The following is a 22,473-nucleotide window of genomic DNA, read 5'->3' as shown; positions in this document are numbered from 1 at the left end:
TTTTTCTACCAGGCACTGGTGGCTTAAGCTTGTAATCCTAGCTACTCAAGCGACTGAGATCTGAAATTCAAAGCCAGCCTGGGCTGGCTCCAATTAACCACTTAAAAACTGGAAGTGGAGCTGTTGTGAGTGCTAGCCTTGCACAAGAAAACTCAGGGACAGGACCCAGGCCCAGAGGTCAAGCCCCATAACCAACAAAAAAAGTCCCTTGCTTTGGTCATAATCTGTGTTTTCCCAACAGAAAAGTATGAGATTACATTATTTCATAAATTTGTAGATTATTCACGTTTTATTTCTGTGAAATCCTTGTGTATCATTTGCCCATCTTAAAAAACTTGGTTGAGTTTTTTCCTTATTCAGTGAAAGTTCTATATTTGCATCCATTCTTTTTTTTTTTTTTGCTAGTCCTTGAACTTGAACTATGGGCCTGAGTGCTATCCCTACGCTCCTTTTTGCTCAAGGCTAGCACTGTACCACTTGAGCCACAGCACCACTTCCAGCTTTTTTTCTGTGATTATTTGGAGATAAGAGTCTCACAGACTTTCCTACACAGGCTGGCTTTGAACTATAGTCCTCAGATCTCAGCTTCCTGAGTAGCTAGGATTACTGGCATGAGCCACCAGTGCCCAACACATCCATCCTTTATTAGCTGTAAGTATCGCCAGTATTATTTCCTGTAATGTGGCTTGCTTTTTTTTACTTTCATTATGGAATCCTTATAAATGCAACTTCTAAGTTGATGAAATTGGTCAGTCTTTTCTATTGTAATTCGAATTTTTGCCTTTTAAAAACATCCATCTCTTCTATGAAGTAAATATGTTCGCCTTTACTTTCTCTTAAAAGATGTAAAAGCTATTTTTCATATTTAAAGTCTTCACATTTTGTATTTTTGGCATGAGGACTCAAATGTAGGCTTTTCCATATAAAGAAACAATTATTCTGTAAGAATGTTTATTTAAGCTGGGTGCTGGTGGCTCATGCCTGTAATCCTAGCTACTCAGGAGGCTGAGATCTGAGGATCACGGTTCAAAGCCAGCCCAGGCAGGAAAGTCCGTGAGACTCTTATCTCCAACAAACCACCAGACAACTGGAAGTGGCGCTGTGGCTTAAGTGGTAGAGCGCTAGCCTTGAGCTGAAGAGCTGAGGGACAGCGCCCAGGCTCAGAGTTCAAGCCCAACAGCCAACAAAAAAAAAAGAAAAGAAAAGAAAAGAAATGCGTATTTAGACTGGAAAAATAGTCACTATATATTGTGAAGACTAGTCACTGTATATTGTAAAGAAAGGAAAACCTAAAGTATGTCAAGCTGTTTGATATGTAGAAAGCCTAAAGGGTAACATATATCATAATCACGTGTATATAAAACTCAAAGATACTTGAAGGAAATAGACCAAAATAATAAGTGATAAGCTGGGTGCTGGTGGCTCACACCTGTAATCCCAGTTACTGAGGAGGCTGAGATCTAAGGATCCTAGTTCAAAGCCAGCCCAGGCAGGAAAGTCCATGAGACTCTTATCTCAAATAAACCAGTCAGAAAAAGCCAGAAGTGGTGCTGTGGCTCAAGTGGTAGAATGCTAGCCTTGAACACAAGGGCCTGGGGACAGCTCCTAGGCCCAGAGTTCAAGCCCTGGGACTGGACAAAAATTAATAAAATAAAAATAAATAAATAAAGGCTTGTCTTCCCTGCACTAGCTACTATACAGAACTGCAGGGCTCTTTGGATACAAGAACCAGGTTCTCATTGGCTTATTGGTAACATAATCATTTGCTTTCATCCAATAGCAGATAATGAAAAGACTTATCAAGCGCTATGTTCTGAAAGCACAAGTTGACAAAGAAAATGATGAAGTTAATGAAGGTAAGAATCTCCAGTTGAGAAACATTTTTTTTCATAATTAATCTAAGGAGCATGGAAAACATCACATTGAAGCACACTTTTAAAAAATCCATGCCTAGGGCTGGGAAGGTGGCTCAGTGGTAGAGCGCTTGCCTTGCATGCCTGAGACCCTGGGTTCCCTTCCTCAGCACCACATAAGCAAAAAGAAAAAAGCCGGAAGTGGCGCTGTGGCTCAAGTGGTAGAGCACTAGCCTTGAGCTGAAGAGCTGAGGGACAGCGCCCAGGCCCAGAGTTCAGGCCCTACAACTGCCCCCCCCCCCAAAAAAAAAAAAATCCATGCCTAGTGCCAGTACTCATGTCTGTAATCCTAGCTACTCGGGAGGCTGAGATCTGAGCATTGTGGTTCGAAGCTAGCCCAGGCAGGAAAGTCTGTGAGACAATTTTTTTGGGGGGGTCCGGTCGTGGGCCTGAACTCTGGGCCTGGGCGCTGTCCCTCACCTCTTCAGGTCAAGGCTAGCACTCTACCACTTGAGCCACAGCACCACTTCCGGCTTTTTTTTTTTCTGCTTATGTGGTGCTGAGGAATCAAACCCAGGGCTTTGTGTATGCAAGGCAAGTGCTCTACCACTGAGCTACCTTCCCAGCTCCTGTGAGACTCTTATATCCAATAAATGATGCAAAAGAGCCAGAAGTGGAGCTGTGACTCATGTTGTAGAGTACTGGCTTTGAACAAAGAAAGCTCAGGAACAGCGCCCAGGCCCTGAGTTCAAGTCCCAGCACTAGCACCAAAAAAAGTAAATTAAAAAAAATCCATGCCAGGTTCCAGTGCTTACTGTAATCCTAGCTAGTCAGGAGGCTGAGATCTGAAGCTCTCTGTTCAAAGCCAGCCCTGGCAGCACAGTCATGAGACTCCTATATCTCCAATTAACCACCAAAAAGCATGAAGTGGATTTGTGGCTCAATTGGTAGACTACCAGTCTTGAGCAAAAATCTTAGGCACAGTTCCCAGGCCCTAAGTGCAAGCCCCAGGAACCAGCATGCATCCATGCATCCATGCATTGCATCTACACACACACCTTTCTTACAAAAAGAGATTGGTAGTCACAATCCATTTTTAGTAAGGTCAGTAATGCTAACATTTTTCCAGCAATGGGGGCAAAAGTACTGTTTATTAAACTATATAGAATCATGCATGTCTTAAGAAAAAAACTCCACTTTGTTGTACAAATATTGAATACATTTTTTCCTTGGCTCTCTGTGTGTGCATGCAGTGCTAACAGGACTTGAACTCAGGGTCTCAGCACCATCCCTGAATTTTTTTCCTTAAGGCTGGCACTTAACTATTTAAACCACAGCTCCATTTCTAGCACCCTGTTGCTGAACTGGAGATGAGTCTCACAGACTTTCCTGCCCAAGCTGGTTTTTGAACTGTAATCTTTAGATCACAGCTTCCTGTGTAGCTACAACTATAGGTATAAGCTGCCAGCATTTGGCACAGATAGTTTATTTTTAATCATTTCAAAGGCAAACAGTTGAAGAAATTGTCTTGGAAGAGTTTATGAAGCAAAGGTACTAAAATTGTAGGAATTTCACTTTGTTCTTTTCTAAATCTGAAGAGCAGACCACCAATTGTATGTTATATATGTTTGATCCAAATACTCCAGGTGAATTAAAAGAAATCAAGCAAGATATCTCCAGCCTTCGATATGAACTTTTGGAGGACAAGAGCCAGGCCACAGAGGAATTAGCCATTCTAATTCATAAACTCAGCGAGAAACTGAATCCGGGCATGCTCAGGTGTGAGTGATGTCATAAACTGTGCTACGGCTATGACTACAGCACAAATGTGGGCAATAATATTTCTAAGAATGAGATACTTGAAAAAAAAACACCTATGGTATACATTTTTTAGTACTACCTACCTTCCATCCTGTGAATCTTTCAGAATTAGGTCTTAATGGTTTTACAGTTTTATCACATGAAAACACATTTTCATTGTCTCAACATTTTGAAAGACCCACCATTGTATTTAAAATCCTAATGTTATGACAGGGACCATGTCTTTCTCATCTTTGTATCTCCAGCATTTAGTACAGTGCCTGGTACACAGTAGGTGCTCAATAAATGTTGTTGGAACTGAACTGAACTGCCAATAAAATATAAATAAAAAGATGATTGCTATGTAGCAGACCTTCCCTTATCCAAGCACTGAGGAAGTGTGGGTTTGTTTGTTTGTGGTTTTATGTTCCGTTTTTACTAGAAACTGAAGAAATTTTATCCCAACTCTGACATGGTGAGATTTTCTTAGAATTTTAGGCATGAGCTTTGTTGTTAGTCTCATTAAATGCCAAGTAAGAAATTTAACAATGATTGAATAGAATATATGAGTACATATTGTTTCATAAAATTGCTCAAAAACAACACATTAAAGACTTTTCTACAATATATATTTGTTTACTTATACTTTAGGCTTTTGTCTGTTATTGTTCTGGAATGCAAATTTAATCAGTGGTCCAATTTTTTTCTTTTCATTTTCAAATAGTTGTATATGGGGTGGGGGGGGGTCTGTTTAATATGTCCATTTATGTGTACAATTCATCTTATTTCTTGTTATTCCAATACTGGGGCTTGAGTTTAGAGCCTCATACTCTTGCTTGACTTTTTTTTTCACTCAAGGCTGATGCTTTACCTCTTGAGCCACAGTTCCACTTCTGGCTTTTTGTTGAACTAGAAATAGTTTAAAGGACTTTCCTGCCTGGCATGGCTTGGAATTGTGATCCTCACATCTTAGCCTTGTGGTAGTTGGGATTACAGGTGTGAGCCACTGAGCCCAGCCTTGCAGTGTAGGTTTTCTGTTACATTTTTCTTTCATGGCTTTGGGGTATTAATAGAGAAAGAGGAGGTGATGACAAGTGTACTGCCAATGGCATTCATGGCCCCTGCTTCTCATTCTTTCCCTCTAGGAGTTTCACTCAAGAGATCACTAAATCATTTCTAGAAATTTCACCCTGAGATATAGATATACATGTGATAGTAGAGAGGGAATGTGAGGATTAGTATAAGGGATTGCTGTCAGAAATAATAACCCTTGGAGGTTAAAGAGAGCTATGAGTCATGGTGTAGTACAAGCCTATAATCCTATAATCTGGTAGGCAGAAGCAGAATTGCAAGTTCTAGACTAGTCTTGCTTACCTAGTGATATCCTGTCTCAAAAAGAACTTGTCTGGCATGCCAAAGGCTCTGGATTTGCTCTCCAGCATCACAAATAATTTTTTTTAAAGTATCTCTGGGTAAGTCTTTGGACTTCTCCTGCTGCTGTGCTGCTGCTGCTCCTCCTCCTCTTTTCTTTTGTTTTCTTTTTCTTTTTTGTCAGTCGTGGGGGTTGAACTCTGGGCCTCGGCACTGTCCCTGAGCTCTTCAGTACAAGGCTAGTGCTCTACCACATTGATCCACAGCGCCACTTCAGGTTTTCTGGTGGTTAATTGGAGATAAGAGTCTCATGGATTTTCTTGCCCAGGCTGGCTTTGAACCAGCATCCTCAGATCTCAGCCTCCTGAGTAGCTAGGATTACAGGCGTGAGCCACTGGCATCTGGCTAGTCTTTGGACTTTCAAAGAACAAAAGCATCATCCCTTACTATAACACCTCTTAGGTGGTTTGATTCGATTATTTACCTCTGAGGCCAACACAGGACTGTCAGGCTAAAAAAAGAATTTTCTCCATTATTTGAAGAATTGATCAAAGTTGTGCCAGTTTCTAAGTCAGGCAGTGTTTTTCATGTGTACTTTGCCTTCATTACAACATCACAATGTCAGTCTCTCAGCCTTCAGATCACTACATACTTATGTACATACTTTTATCTGTGTACTTTAGACAACTTAGCAGGGTGCTGGTAGCTCATGCCTATAATTCTGAGTTCTGAGACTCATGGTTTGAAACGAGCTTGGAAAGGAAAGTCTGTGAGACATAAGTGGTAGTGCACCAGGCTTGAGTGAAAAAGCTCAGAGAAAGCATCCAGGCCATCCCTGAGTTCAAGCACAAGACTGGAAAGAAAAAAAAACAGACATTTTAAGTGCTATAGTGCAAACAGTAAATAAAAATAATGAAAAAGATTGAGAGAACATGAAAGAGGGACTGAGCATAAACACAAGCTGTGTGTGGTGGCACACTTATTGTAATTTCAGTACTTAGGAGGCTGAGGCAAGAAAATTGCAAGTTCAAGGCCAGCCCGATCTACACAGTCTCTTTCTTTCTCTTTTTTAAAGCTAGGGATGTACTTTAGTGCTTAGAGCAAAGCCGTTTATGATCTCTAGGAATGGGAAAAAACAGTCCTCATGTAACATAGGGCATAGCATGAAAGGAAGCAGAGCATGAGTGTGTGACCGGTGTGTGCTCCTGCTTTTCCATCACAGAGTGATGCTGCTGTAACAGAATAAATCTAGAAGAGGTCCCTCTCGTAGGATGTGTGTGTGTGTGTGTGTGTGTGTGTGTGTGTGTGTGTGTGTGTGCGTGTGTGTGCCGGGCCTGGGACTTGAACCCAGTGCCTGTGGCCCATCCCTATCGCTTTGCTGTTTCACTAAAGGCTGGCACCGGAGCCACAGCTCCACTTCCGGCTTTTGGGTGGTTCATTGGAGATAAGAGTCTCATGGAATTTCCTGCCTTTGAACGGTGATCCTCAGATCTCAGCCTCCAGAGTAGTTAGGATAACAGGCCTGAGCCACCAATGCCCGGCCCTCAGTATTAAATAACACCAAGGCCAAAAGTTTGCAATCTGCGGCTGTATATCAGCGTCTAAAATGGGAGAATAATTCCTTCGTAGGATCCAGAGTCAGAGGAACAGGTCAGCTCCCCGCCAGGTGCTTGGAGCTCGGGGCTGGAGATGGCTGGATTAACCCCAGGTAGCCCTGGGGTGGAGTCAACACTGCGTCCCTGGTCTCCCTAGCAACGCCCGTCCAGGACTCTGATTGGAGCATACCGCCAGTGGGCGGTCCTGGAAAGGGGCGGGGCGTCATCGAGGTCCGGCGGCCGCAGGAACGCGGTGTTGACGTCACGCCGGCGCCGCTGACGTCACGCCGGCGCCGCTGCCTTGACAGCGGGTCTGTGTACTCGGAGCCGGGGCGGCGGCGGCGTGTGGATCGGCCGGGCCTGGTAAGGCCAGCGGTCTCCTCGGACCTGAGCATACTGTCCGCGCAGCCACCATGCAGCTGGCTTTAAACCGAGCGGATTATTTGCAGGTAACCGCGAAGGCGGGGCCCCGCTGCTCCTGCTCCGTGCGGCATCTGTGTCGGCGGGCTGAGCGCCGTACTCCCCGCGCCCCCTTCGGCGCTGGCCCTGGCAAGGCTGAGACCCCACGAGGGGCTGGAAAGCAGATACCCACCCCGCCCCCGTCTGAGCTGGCTCCTGCTGTGCTCAAAGTGCTCCTGACGCTGGTCGGACGGTCCTGACGCCATCCCACCCGGAGCCCACCAGTGGCCGCCGCGGCCCGTGGGTCCGAGCCCCGAATCACCTCCTGCCCCACCAGATCGCTTCCGTCCCGCACCTCACACTTGGTTTTTGTTGTTGTTGTTGTTGTTTTGCCGGCCGTGGGGCTTGAACTCAGGGCCTGGATGCTGCCCCTGGGCTTTCTCTCTCTCTCCCTCTCTCTTTCTCTTTCTCTCTCTCTCTCTCTCTCACTCTCAGAAGGCTGGTGCTCTCCCACTTGAGCCACTGTTCCACGTCCTACTTTTTAGTGGTTAATTGCAGGTAAGAGTCTTAGGGACCTTACATCCAGGGGACTTTTCTGCCAGGATTGGCGTTGAATGGCGATCATCAGATCTCCGCCTTCTAAGTAACTAGGATTAATAGACTGGAGCCACTGGCACCCAGCTCTCAAAACTATTCATATTGGATAACTATATAGCTTGTTTCAGTAAAAATAAATAAATAACATAATAAAGTTTACTATGGATCTGACTTTAATTCCTGATGTATCCGAAAACATTCACTAGGTAGGTGGTCTGTTTCCTTAGGTGGGTGTGACCTCTCAGAAGACTATGAAGCTACTTCCTGCTTCAAAACATAGAGCTACACAAAAGGTACGGTACACACACTGGTTTCTCCACTTTTCTCTTGTTTTGTCAGATTATTTTGTCGATTATTTGTGAGTTTATCTTTTAAAAATGCTGATGTTTGCATGGAAATAAATTTTACTTGAGCAGAAGTTGAAATACCGACAGACATTTACAAATAGAATTTCTTGGACATTAAAATTTGTACATTATGTACACTTAGTAAACTTACTAAAGCCATACTCTTTGGGGGTGGGTATATATGTCTAGCATACATAAGGCAGGACCTGCATTCAATCTCTAGCACTGAAAAAAGAAAAGAAAAGAAAACAAACCATACTCCATTTTTCTGCATACACAGTCTGATGCAAAAGAAGTATAAAATACCAAGCCAAATTCTGGTGGCTTGTGCCTGTAATTCTAGCTATTCAGGAGGTGAGATTTTTTTTTAACCCAGTCCAGGGGCTTGAACTCAAGGCCTGGGCACTGTGCCTGAGCTTTTGCTCAAGGCTAGCATTCTACCATTTGAACCACTGAGCCATGTCCAGTACTGAGGAATCAAACCCAGGGGTTCATGCATGCTTCACAAGCATTTTACCAGTAAGCCATATTCCCAGCCACTCCATAAGACACTTATCTCCATTTAACCAGCAAAAAGCCAGAAGTGAAGCAGTGGCTTAAGTGGTACAGAACCAGTCCTGATTTTAAAAAAACCTCAAGAACATCCCTGAGTCCCTAAAAGATAATTTAGAGATGGTAGTGATGCTGTATTTTTTATTTTGCAAATTCTTATATCTATTATGTGGTTTTAGTTGGAATATATGAAGAAAATAGGTTACACAACTTCTACAAGATACATAGCTGAAAATAAGGGAAGGTACTTACATTATCTAGGTAATACTGAATCTTTGCTTCCTATTTGTTACAATGCTTAAACCTGATATCCTTTCTTGAACACTAGTACAATGAGAAATTGGAAAACACATTAATGACTTTTTGTAATAATAGAAGTAGTAATTTTAGATTTTTAATCTGTTCCAGGTGGTTGTTGGAGATCAAGATGGAGTAGTCTTGTGCTTTGGCATGAAAAAAGGAGAAGCAGGGGTGAGTGTGGCTTTCACAGGGGTTGGATGTGAATATGGTTTTCTAAGAGGCAGATGCACAAGTTAGTAGATACTCCTAGGTTAAAAATTTCCTAAAGTGGGCTGGGAAGGTGGCTCAGTGGTAGAGTGCTTGCCTTGCATGCATGAGGCCCTGGGTTCCATTCCTCAGCACCATATAAGCAAAAAGAAAAAAGCTGGAAGTGGTGCTGTGGCTCAAGTGGTAGAGCGCTAGCCTTGAGCTGAAGAGCTGAGGGACAGCACCCAGGCCCAGAGTTCAGGCCCCACGACTGGACCCAAAAAAAAAAAAATTTTCCTAAAGTATAGGCAATCAAAAATGGGTTGGGTACGGGTAGCAGGCGCCTGTGTAATCCTGTCTACTTAGGACGCTGAGATCTGAGGATCAAGTTTGAAGTCAGCCTAGGAAGGATAGTTCATGTAACTCATGTCCAATTAACCAGCAAAAAGCTGGAAGTTGAGATGTGACTGAAGTCATAGAGCATCAGCCTTACCCTTGAGGGTAAGGCCCTGAGTTCTAGCCCCACTACTAGCCCCCCTCCCACACACATGCATGTGCACACAGAATGTTTTTAATTAAAGAGATATGATTAAGATGTTAAGATATATTCACATTTTCAATAAAATCTGTAACTATTACTAAAATTCATAAACAAGTCAAGAGCTATTCTTTCAAAAAAGATAATTATAGTGTACAAACATGTCCATTTAAAGAGTTTTTGCAAGTTAAACTTTCCTGTCCATAGGACAGCAAAGGCTTCTTAAGCTGAATGTTGTGGTACACACCTATAATCCCAGCTACTCTGGCAAGAGCAGGCTGGAGGACCCAAGTTGAAGATTGCTACCATTGTGGGCAAATGTAGTGTGACTCCATGTCAGAAACAAAACAGAGAAGAACTAAGGGATCAGCTCAAGTGGTAGAGCACTGACCCTACTAACCTGAAGCCCTGGTTTCAATCTGTAGAACCATGAATAAAAATAAAATATAACATAAAGCATGCTTCTGCAATTGTAACATATATAGGAAACACCTGGGGAATTTTGTTAAAACGCAGAGTAGTCTCATTTAGTAGATCTGGAGTTGACTTGAGATTCTGGATTCATTCATTCATTTATTCATTTATTCATTCATGGCAGTACTGGGGTTTAAACTCAGGGCCTTGAATTTGCCCTAATCACTTGAGATATTCCAGCCATTTTTCCTTTTTTAGATTATTTTTCTGATAGGGTTTTTTTGGTTGTTTTTTTTTTTTTTTTGTCCGTGGCAACCTGAGATGCCTATGTTTCCCCCATACCTCGACTTACAGGTGTGATCATATTTATTGAGATGGGATCTGGTTAACTTTTTGCCCATAGTGGACTCAAAATGCCTTTCTCCCAGCCTCTTCCTCCAGCAGCTGAAATTACAGGCATGAGCCACTGCACCCAGTGAAATTCTACATTTTTAATAAATCTTGGTTGCAAAAGTTTAGACTCTAGTGATAGCATCAAATACATGTGGAAATAAGTTTTCTGAGGCTTAATGATAGCAAAAAAAAAAAACAAAAACCCACGATTTTTATTTACAAATGTTTCTATATAGTGGGACTGTAATATTTTGTGAATTTAAATAATAGCATTTTTTATTGTAAAGGAATAAAACAACTTGTATATTTAATTTTTTTCCTGGCTGATTTTTGCAGGCAGTGTTCAAGACGTTACCAGGGCAGAAGATTGCAAGGCTGGAACTAGGAGGGATTCTTAACACACCTCAGGAGAAAATTTTTATTGCTGCAGGATCTGAGATTAAAGGCTTTACAAAGCGAGGAAAACAGTTCCTCTCTTTTGAAACAAACCTCACTGAGAGCATTAAAGCCATGTGCGTTTACCGCTATGTTATTATGTTTGCATTTGTATTTATGTTTAAGGTAGATGGAGAACATCTGATGAAGTAACGTATCTTAATGCATTTGCTGGAAAATAAAATTGGCTAAAGGTACTTTATTAGTGAGAAAGTAAATTTAGCCTAGAATCAGTACACACATTATATGTGTACACAGACAAACACATATATTCATTTTTGGCATTTTAAAATTTGTTTATAATTTTTGTTTTTGTTATAGAGGTATGTACTGTGAGGTTAAAGTTACATAAGTCAGATAATGAGTACATCTCTTTCTTTCTCTCTCTCTCTCTTTCTCTTTCTTTCTTTCTTTTGTCTTGCGTGTCGTAGGGCCTGAACTCTGAGCCTGGGCGCTGTCCCTCAGCTCTTCAGCTCAAGGCTAGCCCTCTACCACTTGAGCCACAGCATCACTTTTGGCTTTTTTTCTGGCTTTTTTCTGCTTATGTGGTGCTGAGGAATCGAACCCAGGGCCTCATGCATGCAAGGCAAAGCACTCTACCACTAAGCTATATTCCGAGCCCTTTTGGTCATTTATTTTTAAAAATATGTTTTACACCTAGAATTGGCAGCAATTGTACATATATTTGGAGTACAGGGAATTTGAATATATACATGGTAATGATCAAATCTACTTATGGGGTACAGAGTGGTGTTTCAATATTTACATGCAATGTGTAATCAGATCAGGGTAAATATTCCTATCCCCTCAGACACTGATCATTTCTTTGTTAGGACTACTCACAATCCTCTTTGCTATTGTAGTATACAGTTACTTGTCAACTCTAATGTGTATTCAGGTTTTTTGTTTGTTTTTTGCCAGTACTGGGGCTTGGACTCAAGACTGTCCCTGAGCACTGTTCCTGAACTTCTTTTTGCTCAAGGCTAGTGCTCTACCACTTGAGTCACAGTGCTGGCTTCCAACTTTTTCTGTTTATGTAGTACTGAGGAATCAACCAAAGGCTTTATGCATGCTTGGCAAGCATTCTACCACTAAGCCACATTTCCAGCCATGATTCAGTTATGATTCATGATTAAGGGAAGATATTTAGGCTCCTCTTTGGCCTTTTTGGTAGTTGTGATTTTGAGGCAGCAACATTATGTTAAAGGGCCAACCATCAAAGTTGATAACTTGCCAGTAGGTTATAATTTCAGCTGCAAGGCTCTTAAATGAAAAATTATTCCCCTTCCCTCCCTTTTTTTTGGGCAATACTGAGATTTTGAACTCAGGGCCTCAGAGTTACTAGCTAAAGACTCCACCACCTGAGCCTCAAGCACTTTTTGCTTTGGTTATCTTACACATAGGCTGTCACACATTTTGCCAAGGCTAGCCTCAAATAATGATCGTCCTATCTTTACCTCCCACTATGTGGAGGTAAATGACTTCATGACTTCTGTTAATGTGAAATCTTTCCATTCACATTTTATATTTAAATGATGGGAGGCTAGAAAAGGATTTAAAGTTCCTCTAATATGGTTTCCTAAAATTGCTGCATAGGAAGACCCCCTTGGGAGACAATTGACATCTCCACTTATACCTGCTGAATGAGAATAACTGAGAGGGTTTGTGTTTGTTTGTTTTGTATTTCTTTAATGCAGACAAGTTGTATAAGCAGTTGGACCCCTGAATCTGGAACTACTGATTCAGCATAGAGCTTTGCATGGTACACAGCTGGCCTGTACAATCGTGAATAATGTGTAGCATTTCTGCTCTGATGTTTGGGATTTCAAACTTTGGTTTGATGAAATAGATAAGAATTAAGAGCCAGGCACTGGTGGCTCATGCCTGTACTCCTAGCTACTCAGGACACTGAGATCTGAGAATTACAGTCCAAAGCAAGCCTGGGCAGGAAAGTCTGAGACTATTATTGCCAGTTAACTAACAAAAAGCCAGAAGTGCAAGGTATGATTCGAATGGTAGAGCACCAGCCTGAAGTGAAAAAATTAAAGGACAATGCCTAGGGCCCTGAGTTTAAGCCACAGTACTGGCACCAAGAGAAAAAATCCACCCCTCAAACTAAAGACAATCTGAATTACTCTCTACTATTTAATAGTTATGTGACAGATGGGAGGGGGGTAATAATGTTTTCTAGTTTGTAAGATTATGTGGATTAACCGAGCTAATACGTTTAATCACCTAGGACAGTATTTGGTTCATACTACACATTCCAAAGAAGTTCCTTTTGTAATACTGTCTTCAGATACATACCTTTTCTTCTTTCATTTTTGTTTTTTATTCAGAAGCCTGAAGAAGCCTTAAAATTCTCAAGTTCATCTTTCAAAGTCAAACTATCATATCAAAAAGGCAAGATAATTGGGAGAATTTTAATTATAGGGTGATGATTGCCAGGGCTTGTGGCTCACACCTGTAATCTTGGCTATTTAGCAGATTGAGATCTGATGATTGAAGTTTGAAACCAGCCCAGGCAGAAAAAGTTCATGAGACTTATACCATGAATTAACTAACAAAAAGCCAGAAGTGGAAGTGTGGCTCAAGCAGTAGAGTGCCAGTCTTCAGCACTACAGTCTTGAGCAAAAAGCTAAGGGACAGTACCCAGCCTGAGTTCAAGTCTCAATATTAGAACCAAAACTATGTAAGTGTGTATGTATGGATATCTTAAATTACTATTTTAATGTTAACAGGTACGTATCTGGCTCTGACCTCTTTCTAAGTGCAAGTTACATATACAATCATTATTGTGACTGCAAAGACCAACACTATTACCTTTCTGGAGACAAAATCAATGATGTCATCTGCCTTCCAGTGGACAAAGTACCTCGAATCACACCAATATTGGCCTGTCAAGACCGAGTGCTCAGAGTTTTACAGGTTACTATAATTTGAATTTTTGCAGCTTTTCATAACTTAGGTAAATGTATCTGAATGTTGCATACTTGAGATAAATTACTTTAGAGATAACTACTTTAAATATACATAAAGTACCTGGAAAGAAAATTTAAATTGTATTTGATAAATTAGTTTTTGTTTTTACTTGAGACAAATATGTTGAGATCCTTTGAAAGTTTTTAGAGAAGTTATATGGAGGAAAAGAATAATTTCTTTCCATCCTGATTTCTGAGTTAGGACCATTGCTGTGCTACAGAGAAGTTTTACTATCATTTCTCCCATTTCCTTGAATTGGTATGTTATAGTGCTACAGAGAATTTTTAGTATAATTTTTCTTGTTTTATTTCTCCATTTCTATTCTCTTCCTCCATAAAAATCAAAAGAAGAAATTGGGTTGGGTGAGGAGAGGTTGATACATAATTTGAGGTTATCCAGTGTATATGCCATTATGTAGAATGAAGCAAGCATACAGTAGATATTTGTGGAATAAGTAAATGAGGAAAAGTCATTTTGGTATCTATATTTGTCATAATGAAGCAGACTTGGCTAAAACAGCTGTTTCACATCATAGTTATTAGAGGTCATCATTACCACTATGTCTTTTCCAAAGAGGCTTTCAATACACCACCACAGGATCCTTAAAATATAAGTTATTTGTGTGGCTGGGCATTGGTGATTCATACCTATGATCCTAGCTACTCAGGAGGCTAGATCTGAGGATCACAGAAGCCAGCCCAGGCAGGAAAGTCTGTGACAGACTCTCATCTCCAGTTAAGCACCATAACAAAAGCCAGAAGTGGAACTGTGACTCTACCAGATGGTAGAGTGGCAGTCTTGACTGGAAAAGCCAAAGGACAGTGCCAAGCCCTGGGACTTGAACTCAGGGCCAGAGAACTCTCTTTGGTCTTTTTCACTGAAGACTGACACAATACTACTTGAGCCCTTCCTCCACTTTCAGCTTTTTGGTTGTTAATTGGAGGTAAGGTTCTCAAGGATTTTTCTCTAAGCAGGCTTTGAACCATAGTCCTTAGAGCTTAGCCTCCTGAGTAGCTAGGATTTTAGTATGAGCCTCCAGTGCCTAGTTGAATGGACTTTAAAAGGAGCCTGTATAATATTAGACTTTGATATGGCTGAATTGTAGGTGTCTGCTTAAAGAAGAGATAAATACTTCTTGATTAAAAAAACAACTCCCTCACTGCATCTTGTTCTGGGTGCAATCTATTACTCCAGAAGTGGTCTCTTTGTGTGTGTGTGTGTGTGTATTTATGTCTGCGTAGATAAATGTAGATGCCTTTAAATTTATTCTTGCATGTTCCAAATATAAAGTAATTTCTTTTAACAAAAACTTTGCTGTCTGTTGCCTGTAATTCTTTTTTTTTTCTTTTTGGTATCATGTCGGTCCTAGGGCTTAAACTCAGGACCTTGGGCCCTTGCGTGGCTTTTTCACTCCAGGCTAGCCCTCTACCACCTGAGCCTCACCTCTACTTCCCTCTATTTCCTCTAGTTTCACAAACTGTGTTTTCACTGATTTATAGAAGTAGCTAAATAAAAGCACCTAACTTGTATGAGATTATTTTGCCTGTTATTGCAGTGAGTTTGGGGACTATCCAAAGACAAATACCGACTTTTCCTTAGGAGGTAACTTTAGCACTAGTTAGCACTAGAAAAGACAAAAGAAGTACTTTATTCCTGGAGAGTTTTGAAAGGAAAACTTACCAATGGAAGGTTTTTAAGCAAATAGTATGTTAAAAACAGAGACTGTTTACCTACATTTCTCCCTAGTGTTTATATTTTGTATATATTTTATTATCAAATGTACTAACATATGTTAAGTTTAGTAACAAATCCAAGTTGGTATTCATGACATAGTTTTTGTTGTTGTTGTTGTTGTTGTTATTGGTCATGGGGCTTAAACTCTGGGTCTGGATGCTGTCTCTGAGCTCTTCAGCTCAAAGCTAGTGCTCTACCACTTGAGCCACAGCAGCACTTCCAGTTTTCTGGTAGTTAATTGGAGATGGGTCTCAAAGACTTTCCTGCCTGGGCTGGCTTTTTGTACTGTGATCCTTGGATCTCAGCTACCCGAGTAGCTAGGATTACAGGTGTGAGCCACTGGTGCCAGCTCATGACATAGTTTTTGTTTAAGTGATTTTATTCTAAGTGTCATTAAGAGTACTGTATTTAAAAATTGATGTTATCCATGAATGCAGTGTTTAAGTCTGATTTGGTTTCATGTTTTCAATTCTTGCTCTCCTACAGGGATCTAATGTGATGTACGAAATTGAGGTTCCTGGCCCACCCACTGTGTTGGCACTGCACAATGGAAATGGCGGTAATCTGGATTAAGTATTTGAAAATGGAAAATCATAGAAAAATATGTAAATATGTACTGGAATTGAGATGTTTGTGCAAGAATTGAGACATGCCTTTTGATTGTGTGTTAGTAACTTACAATAATGAGTTATTGAACTTTAATTTTTAGCTTCTTCATTTTTACATGTTTGAGAGTAGTCTTATCTCTTCTGGTTATAAAATTTGGGGAGGGGCTGGGAAGTTGGCTCAGTGGTAGAGCACTTGCCTTGCATGCATGAGGCCCTGGGTTCAATTCCTCAGCACCACATAAGCAGAAAAAAAAAAGCCAGAAGTGGCACTCTGGCTCAAGTGGTAGAGTGCTAGCCTTGAGCTGAAGAGCTGAGGGACAGCGTCCAGGCCCAGAGTTCAGGCCCCATGACTGGACCCCAAAAAAAAAAAAAAAAAAAGTCTTAACTGGTTGTACAAAGGAGTTTCAATTCTACATATTAATTTGAGTACAAATGCATCTTGATCAATATTGTAGCTTGTCTTTTTATAATGTTAAAATTAAAATTTTAGATGAAAATATTTTAATTTTAAAGAGATAGTGTTCATGCATTTGTTATAATTCACTAGGTGACTCTGGGGAAGACCTTGTATTCGGAACATTGGATGGGAAACTTGGGCTCATTCAGATCACAGCATCCAAACCAGTACACAAGTGGGAAATCCAGAATGACAAAAAGAGAGGAGGTATGCCTTTGATGTCTCACCCACTCTGAAATCTCAGTGATTAAAATAGATGGTCTCATTCATTCTGTTCATTTTATTCCTATTATCCACAGACTTAGCAGTTCACAGAACCCCTTTTGATTTAATCTGTGTTATTCAGTTCTACTATACCATAGCCATAATTGTATCATACAGTAAGAAATGTGCTATTGCCACTGAGCTACATCCTGGCCCTGGAGTAAATGTTTTTGTATAGGTTGTATTGCCATTTTGTGCAGAAGTCCATTTTTAATTGGAATTAATTGGAAACTGAAAGACCTTGGTATTCTTGAGGAATATTCTATGTCTCGTAAAGAATTTGCACCTTCCTGAGGGAAATGTGAATTGCAGGTGTGGAGATGATGCATATAGTCTCCCCTGTGTCTGGAGCTCTGTGCAGAGGCTAGAGCTGAGGGAAGGAGACGTACACTTGGGGCCATTGACACCATTGAAATGTGGGTGGAGGAAGCAGGCACTTGACTATTCGGCGAGTTTTCCTTCATGCTGGATTGTTCTATGTTTTCCATTTTTAACTGTTTTGTACAAAAAATAGCTATTTTGTGGGGGTTTTTAGTATTAATTTTTTAATAACTCATCACTAACATCTTTTTTTTTAAGGTATTTTGTGTATGGACAGCTTTGACATTGTGGGTGATGGGGTTAAAGATTTACTTGTTGGGCGAGATGATGGAATGGTGGAAGTGTATAGTTTTGATAATGCGAACGAGCCTGTTCTTCGATTCGATCAGGTAAGTTTATTTAACAAGCTTCATGTGGAGGATAGGAACATAAACTTACACATATAGGGTCCCAGGTTCAATCTTCAACACTGGGAAACAAATATAAGTTTTATTTGTCAAATTATTATAGAGATGACTGATGGTTTGGATTTTAAGTAAAAATTCATTAAATTTTTTCCCGGTTTGGTTTGCCAGGTTAGTCTGTAATCCTAGCTACCTGGGAGACAGAGATAGGGCATCACAATCGGATCACCATTCAGGTTCGGGCTGGGCAAAAGATGTTTTTGAGACCCTATCTCAACCAATAGCTAGGCATTGTGGTATGCACTGTGGTATGCACTCCAGCTCTGAGGGAGGCATGATGGCTGCGTCATCCCCAAAGACTCACACAGGGAAGCACAGTAGAAGCATCAAAGCTTGGCTAAACTGAGCATAAAATAAGTGAGCCTCTACCTTGAAAATTACCAATTCGAAAGGACTGGACACATGACTAAAATAGGTCTTAAGTTCAATCCTCAGTAGTAGTCCCTCTACCCAAATTAAAATCTTACATTTGTTTACAATATTGCTACCCTGGTGGCTCATACCTATAACCCTATCTGTTCAAAGGCTGGAATCTGAGGATTGAAGCTGCAAACCAATCCAGGCAGGAAAGTCTGTGAGGCTCTTAATCTCCAGTTAACCAGAGAAAAGTCGGAAGTGGAGGTGTGGCTCAAGTGGTGGAGCACCCTCCCTTGAGCAAAAAAGCCAAGTGAGATTCTTAGTTGAACCCTGAGTAAATAAATTCTGATGTTATTGCAATCTTTCTTCACTGCTCTTGTGTTTGAGTAACAGATTATTGCCCATAAGCTAGATCATAAATTACTTTTTTATTATGTTTTTACAGATTATAAATTTCCTTTTGGTTAAATAAGTTTGCCTTAGTTTCTTCAGTGCATAATTATAAGAATTTAAGTGTCATATGTGGTAGTGTTTTGTTGTAATAAGAGCTTAAGCATAAACTTTATATTGTCAGGGCAGTTTCAGAATATCCTTAAGCAGAGAGAGTTAGGTAACAGTTTCATTTCTAGATATTCAAGGGCCAGCTGAGAAAGAAGAAATACTAGGTAAATGTCATCTTAGTTCTGTGAACTTTAAGGCCTGTTGATGCCAACATATAGAGTCATATAAAACATTCTACATAAATTAAATCTTACATATTCTTTTTTCCTTTTTTCTATATAAAGCCGCCATAATCAGACATGTCAATAGGAGATCATGTGAGATTTTTGATAAATATATACATTGTGTCATGTTTAAATCAGGTTAAACATCTTTCCTCAAGCATTTATCATTTCTTTCCCCTTTTTTGTGTGCCATTCCAGGGGCTTAAACTCATGGCCCAGGCCACTCTTTTGCTCAAGGTCAGCACTATACCACTTTGAGCTACAGTGCCACTGCCAGCTTTCTGGTAGTTAATTGGAGATAAGAGTCTTAGGGATTTTTTAGCCCAGGCAGGCTTTGAACCACAATCCTCAGATCTCAGCCTCCTGAGTAGCTAGGATTACAGGCATGAGCCACCAGGCCCAAAGTGTGACAGTCTTGATTGGAAAAAGCCAAGTTAGAGCACAAGGCCTTGCATTCAAGTCCCAGTACTGGCGCAAAAATATCAAATAAATTAAAGTTCTTTGGGGCAAACACACACACACACACACACACACACACACACACACACACACACGCAAACACAAAAGGATGGGTCTATTGAATTCAGGAAGGAGACTAAGATAGTATTTTTCTTATGTAATTATAAAAAACAACTTTTTTCTATGAATTGGTTTTGTCTTTAAATGATTGTATTGTTAGCTAAGTGCTAACACAAACATACTAGAATTATCTGGAGCCTTCTTTCCCATATTTCAATACAGTAGAGTTTTCTCTCATTTGTTCAAGATTTTGTTCATCTAATCTCATTGTCTGTACATAACAAATAGTCAATTAGTACGTGCTGACATATCTAGAACCAACCAGACAAGTTGCTTTAACGTATATTTGAACTTTAGTTATTAACAAACTGCTTGTTCTTGAATTCATTTTAGATGTTGTCTGAAAGTGTCACCTCCATCCAGGGTGGTTGTGTAGGGAAAGATGGGTATGATGAAATCGTGGTGTCCACCTATTCAGGTAATGTAAAAGATAATCAAAGCTGGTACCTGTGGTCACGCCTGTAATCTTAGTTACTCAGGAGGCTAAGATTTGAGGATTGCAGTTCAAAGCCAGCAGGAAAGAAGGCAGGAAAGTGATAAAAGTCTAACTTTGGTAAATTTAGTTTTATAACCACATAAAATGTTAAGTCAATATGTAGAGCATTCTAGACTCTATTGGGGAGTAGAGCTCAGCGGTGGTGTGCTTGTCTAGCATGTGTGAGATTTGGGTTGGATGATATGCACTGAAAAACTCAAGGGATGAATAGAGTTGTTAGTTTGAACACCACTTTAAGATGGTTTCTCTCTAATACCTTTGAAAATGAAATGATACTCTGATTTAAAGAGAAGTATTTACTGAAATTTTGTCTATGTCTTGAAGTATGTGCATTTCTTATAAAAACTTGCTTGCTTTTGAGGTAATTCTTTTTTATCTCATAAGTCATGTGAGAGTTATAAGTTCCATGAAAGTAGTGTGTGTGTGTGTGTGTGTGTGTGTGTGTGTGTGTGTGTGTGTGTTTGTGTGCTTGTGTGTGTGTGCACGCATGCGTGCACATGCACGCACGTCAGCATCAAAGCTTGGACTCAGAGCCTCGTTCTCACTAACTTAGTTGTTCATGGTGCTCTAGTACTTGAGCCACATCCCCAGCTCAGCATTTTGCTGCTTAATTGGAGGTGGAGTTTTATGGAATTTCTTCCCAGGTTGGCCTTGAACCTCAATCCTCTGGATCTCAGCCTCTTGAATGGCTGTGATTACTGTATAAGCCACCGATACCCAGCATAATTTATGTTTTAAGCGATCAAATAAACATATTTTACTCTCAAATAGGCTCAAGCCACTGGTTCTTTCTTCTTCTTGTTGGGGTTTTGTGTTTTGGTTTTTGAGATCGGGTCTCACTGTATAGTGCAGGCTAGACTGGACTTCTTAAATAGCCCAGGATAGCCCCGTCTCAACATCCCTGCAGCTAGTATTCCCACAGGTATTTGTCTATATGCTCAGGTATGAAAGTAATTTTTGAAAGATAATTCTTATTTGTCACCTATTTTATAACTTGCTGTAATATGCTGAATTTCTTCCTTACCTAAAACCAAAAATTGCTAAGAAATGAAATTCTGTAAAAATAGAGTATTTTAAGTAAAAAGTAACATCACAAGTGCTTCAGTAGTTTACGATTTTAACTATTTTCCTGCTTGGTTTTGTGGAGGGAGGCTTGTTTTTTGAAAAAGTCCTAATATTAAGTTGGTGTCATATTGAAGGGTTGGTTTTTTTATTGGACATCTGCTAAACAATGTCTAATATATCTCTTACACACTGACAATTGTAATTCATCTCCACAGGCTGGATTACAGGTCTGACTACAGAGCCCACTCATAAGGAAAATGGGCCAGGAGAAGAATTAAAAATTAACCAGGAGATGCAGAATAAAATTTCTTCTTTACGGTAACTTCAAGTTTTTTCTTTGCTTTTATCTCACCAAGGTATGTGGTTATTGTTTTTTTTTTTTTTTTTTTTTTTTATTGTAAAGCTACTATACAGAGGGTTACAGTTACATGAGTGAGGTTATGAGTACACTTCCTCTTGAACATTGTTACCCCCTCCATTGTTTTCCCCATACCATCCCCTCCCTCCCTCCCTTCCCCGAGGGGTTATTGGTTTTTAATACTTAAAGATACACTATATGCTGGGTGCCAATGGCTCACACATATAATCCTAGCCACTCAGGAGGCTGAATTCTGAAGATTGCAGTTCAAAGCCAGCCTGGGCAGGAAAGTCTGTAAGACTTTTATCTCCAGTTAACCACCCAAAAGCTGGATGTGGAAGTATGGCCCAAGTGGTAGAGTGCCATCCTTGAGTGGAAAAAGCTAAGGGACTGTGCCCAGGCCCTGAGTTCAAGTCCCAGTACTGGGACAGAAATAATGCTTAGCTTCAAAATTTTATGTACAATCTAGGGATCTCCAATATTTTTTTCTTGTGGTGTCAGTCCTGGGCTTGAACTCAGGGTCTAGACACTGTCCCTGAAGCTCTTTTGCTCCAGTCTAGCACTCTTCCACTTGAGCCACAGTGCCACTTCAGGCTTTTTCTGTGTGTATGGTATTGGAGAATCAAACCCAGGGCTTTATGCATGCTAGGAGAGCACTCTACCACTGAGCCACCTTCCCAACCCTCCAACATTTGTGTATATGTATGTATATATGACAAATTGTGTATATTTTCCTGCAGAAGTGAACTGGAACATTTGCAATATAAGGTACTACAGGAAAGAGAGAACTATCAACAGTCTTCTCAGTCAAGCAAAGCCAAATCAACTGTACCCTCATTTAGTATAAATGATAAGTTCACATTAAACAAAGACGATGCCAGCTACAGCCTCATCTTAGAGGTACAGACTGCCATAGATAATGTCTTAATTCAGGTAAGCAGAGTGGCCAATTTGTTTCGTCACTGGATATTTTGTAGACTAGGAATGTACACTTGGGATTATCATCAAACACTTTAGACAGTAATTTTAAGTGATTATGGCATCTAATGTTCTATAAGACAATCAGTTTATTTACAGATTATTTTAATCTTATTTTTGCCTTTTATTTATTTCTATACTTTGTAACAAAGACAAGATAGGTAAACTTCCGTTTCCAGGAGAGACAAGGGCAGTAATACGAATTCTCCTTTGGCTATCCTCTGGGAGAAGTTTTCTTTTTGTATTTTGTGTGTATGTGTGTGTATGTGCTGGTCCTGGGGCTTGAACTCAGGGCTTAGGCGCTG

General features: G+C 40.4%; 2 protein-coding genes across 4 annotated transcripts in view; both read left to right on the top strand.

Annotated features, from left to right (window-relative positions):
- The window catches only part of Trpc3 (transient receptor potential cation channel subfamily C member 3), a 46,892-nt gene extending 42,644 nt beyond the window's left edge, over positions 1–4,248 (top strand). Inside the window, exons 10-11 of one of the 2 annotated variants that reach the window (XM_042692978.1) lie at positions 1,784–1,856; positions 3,500–4,248. In XM_042692978.1, coding sequence (XP_042548912.1) covers positions 1,784–1,856; positions 3,500–3,642 — 216 coding nt within the window. In that variant the 3' untranslated portion in view covers positions 3,643–4,248. Of the gene's footprint in view, positions 1–1,780; positions 1,857–3,499 lie in introns of both variants that reach the window. The other variant, XM_042692977.1, reaches the window with a different exon arrangement.
- A 2,662-nt stretch (positions 4,249–6,910) lies between these two features.
- Bbs7 (Bardet-Biedl syndrome 7) overlaps positions 6,911–22,473 on the top strand; it is a 33,005-nt gene continuing 17,442 nt past the window's right edge. For both annotated transcript variants that reach the window (XM_042693018.1, XM_042693017.1), the window contains exons 1-11: positions 6,911–7,068; positions 7,843–7,908; positions 8,923–8,985; positions 10,682–10,857; positions 13,522–13,708; positions 15,983–16,055; positions 16,652–16,768; positions 17,405–17,535; positions 19,605–19,689; positions 21,048–21,150; positions 21,931–22,123. In XM_042693018.1, the coding sequence (XP_042548952.1) occupies positions 7,033–7,068; positions 7,843–7,908; positions 8,923–8,985; positions 10,682–10,857; positions 13,522–13,708; positions 15,983–16,055; positions 16,652–16,768; positions 17,405–17,535; positions 19,605–19,689; positions 21,048–21,150; positions 21,931–22,123 (1,230 nt within the window). In that variant the 5' untranslated portion in view covers positions 6,911–7,032. The remainder of the gene's footprint in view (positions 7,069–7,842; positions 7,909–8,922; positions 8,986–10,681; positions 10,858–13,521; positions 13,709–15,982; positions 16,056–16,651; positions 16,769–17,404; positions 17,536–19,604; positions 19,690–21,047; positions 21,151–21,930; positions 22,124–22,473) is intronic.

This window comes from Dipodomys spectabilis, unplaced genomic scaffold (assembly GCF_019054845.1).
Source record: "Dipodomys spectabilis isolate Male_0828 unplaced genomic scaffold, ASM1905484v1 ptg000162l, whole genome shotgun sequence".
Taxonomy (NCBI): Eukaryota; Metazoa; Chordata; class Mammalia; order Rodentia; family Heteromyidae; genus Dipodomys; species Dipodomys spectabilis.
The sequence above is the reverse complement of the archived record's forward strand: the minus strand, read 5'-3'. Positions and strand labels throughout refer to the sequence as shown.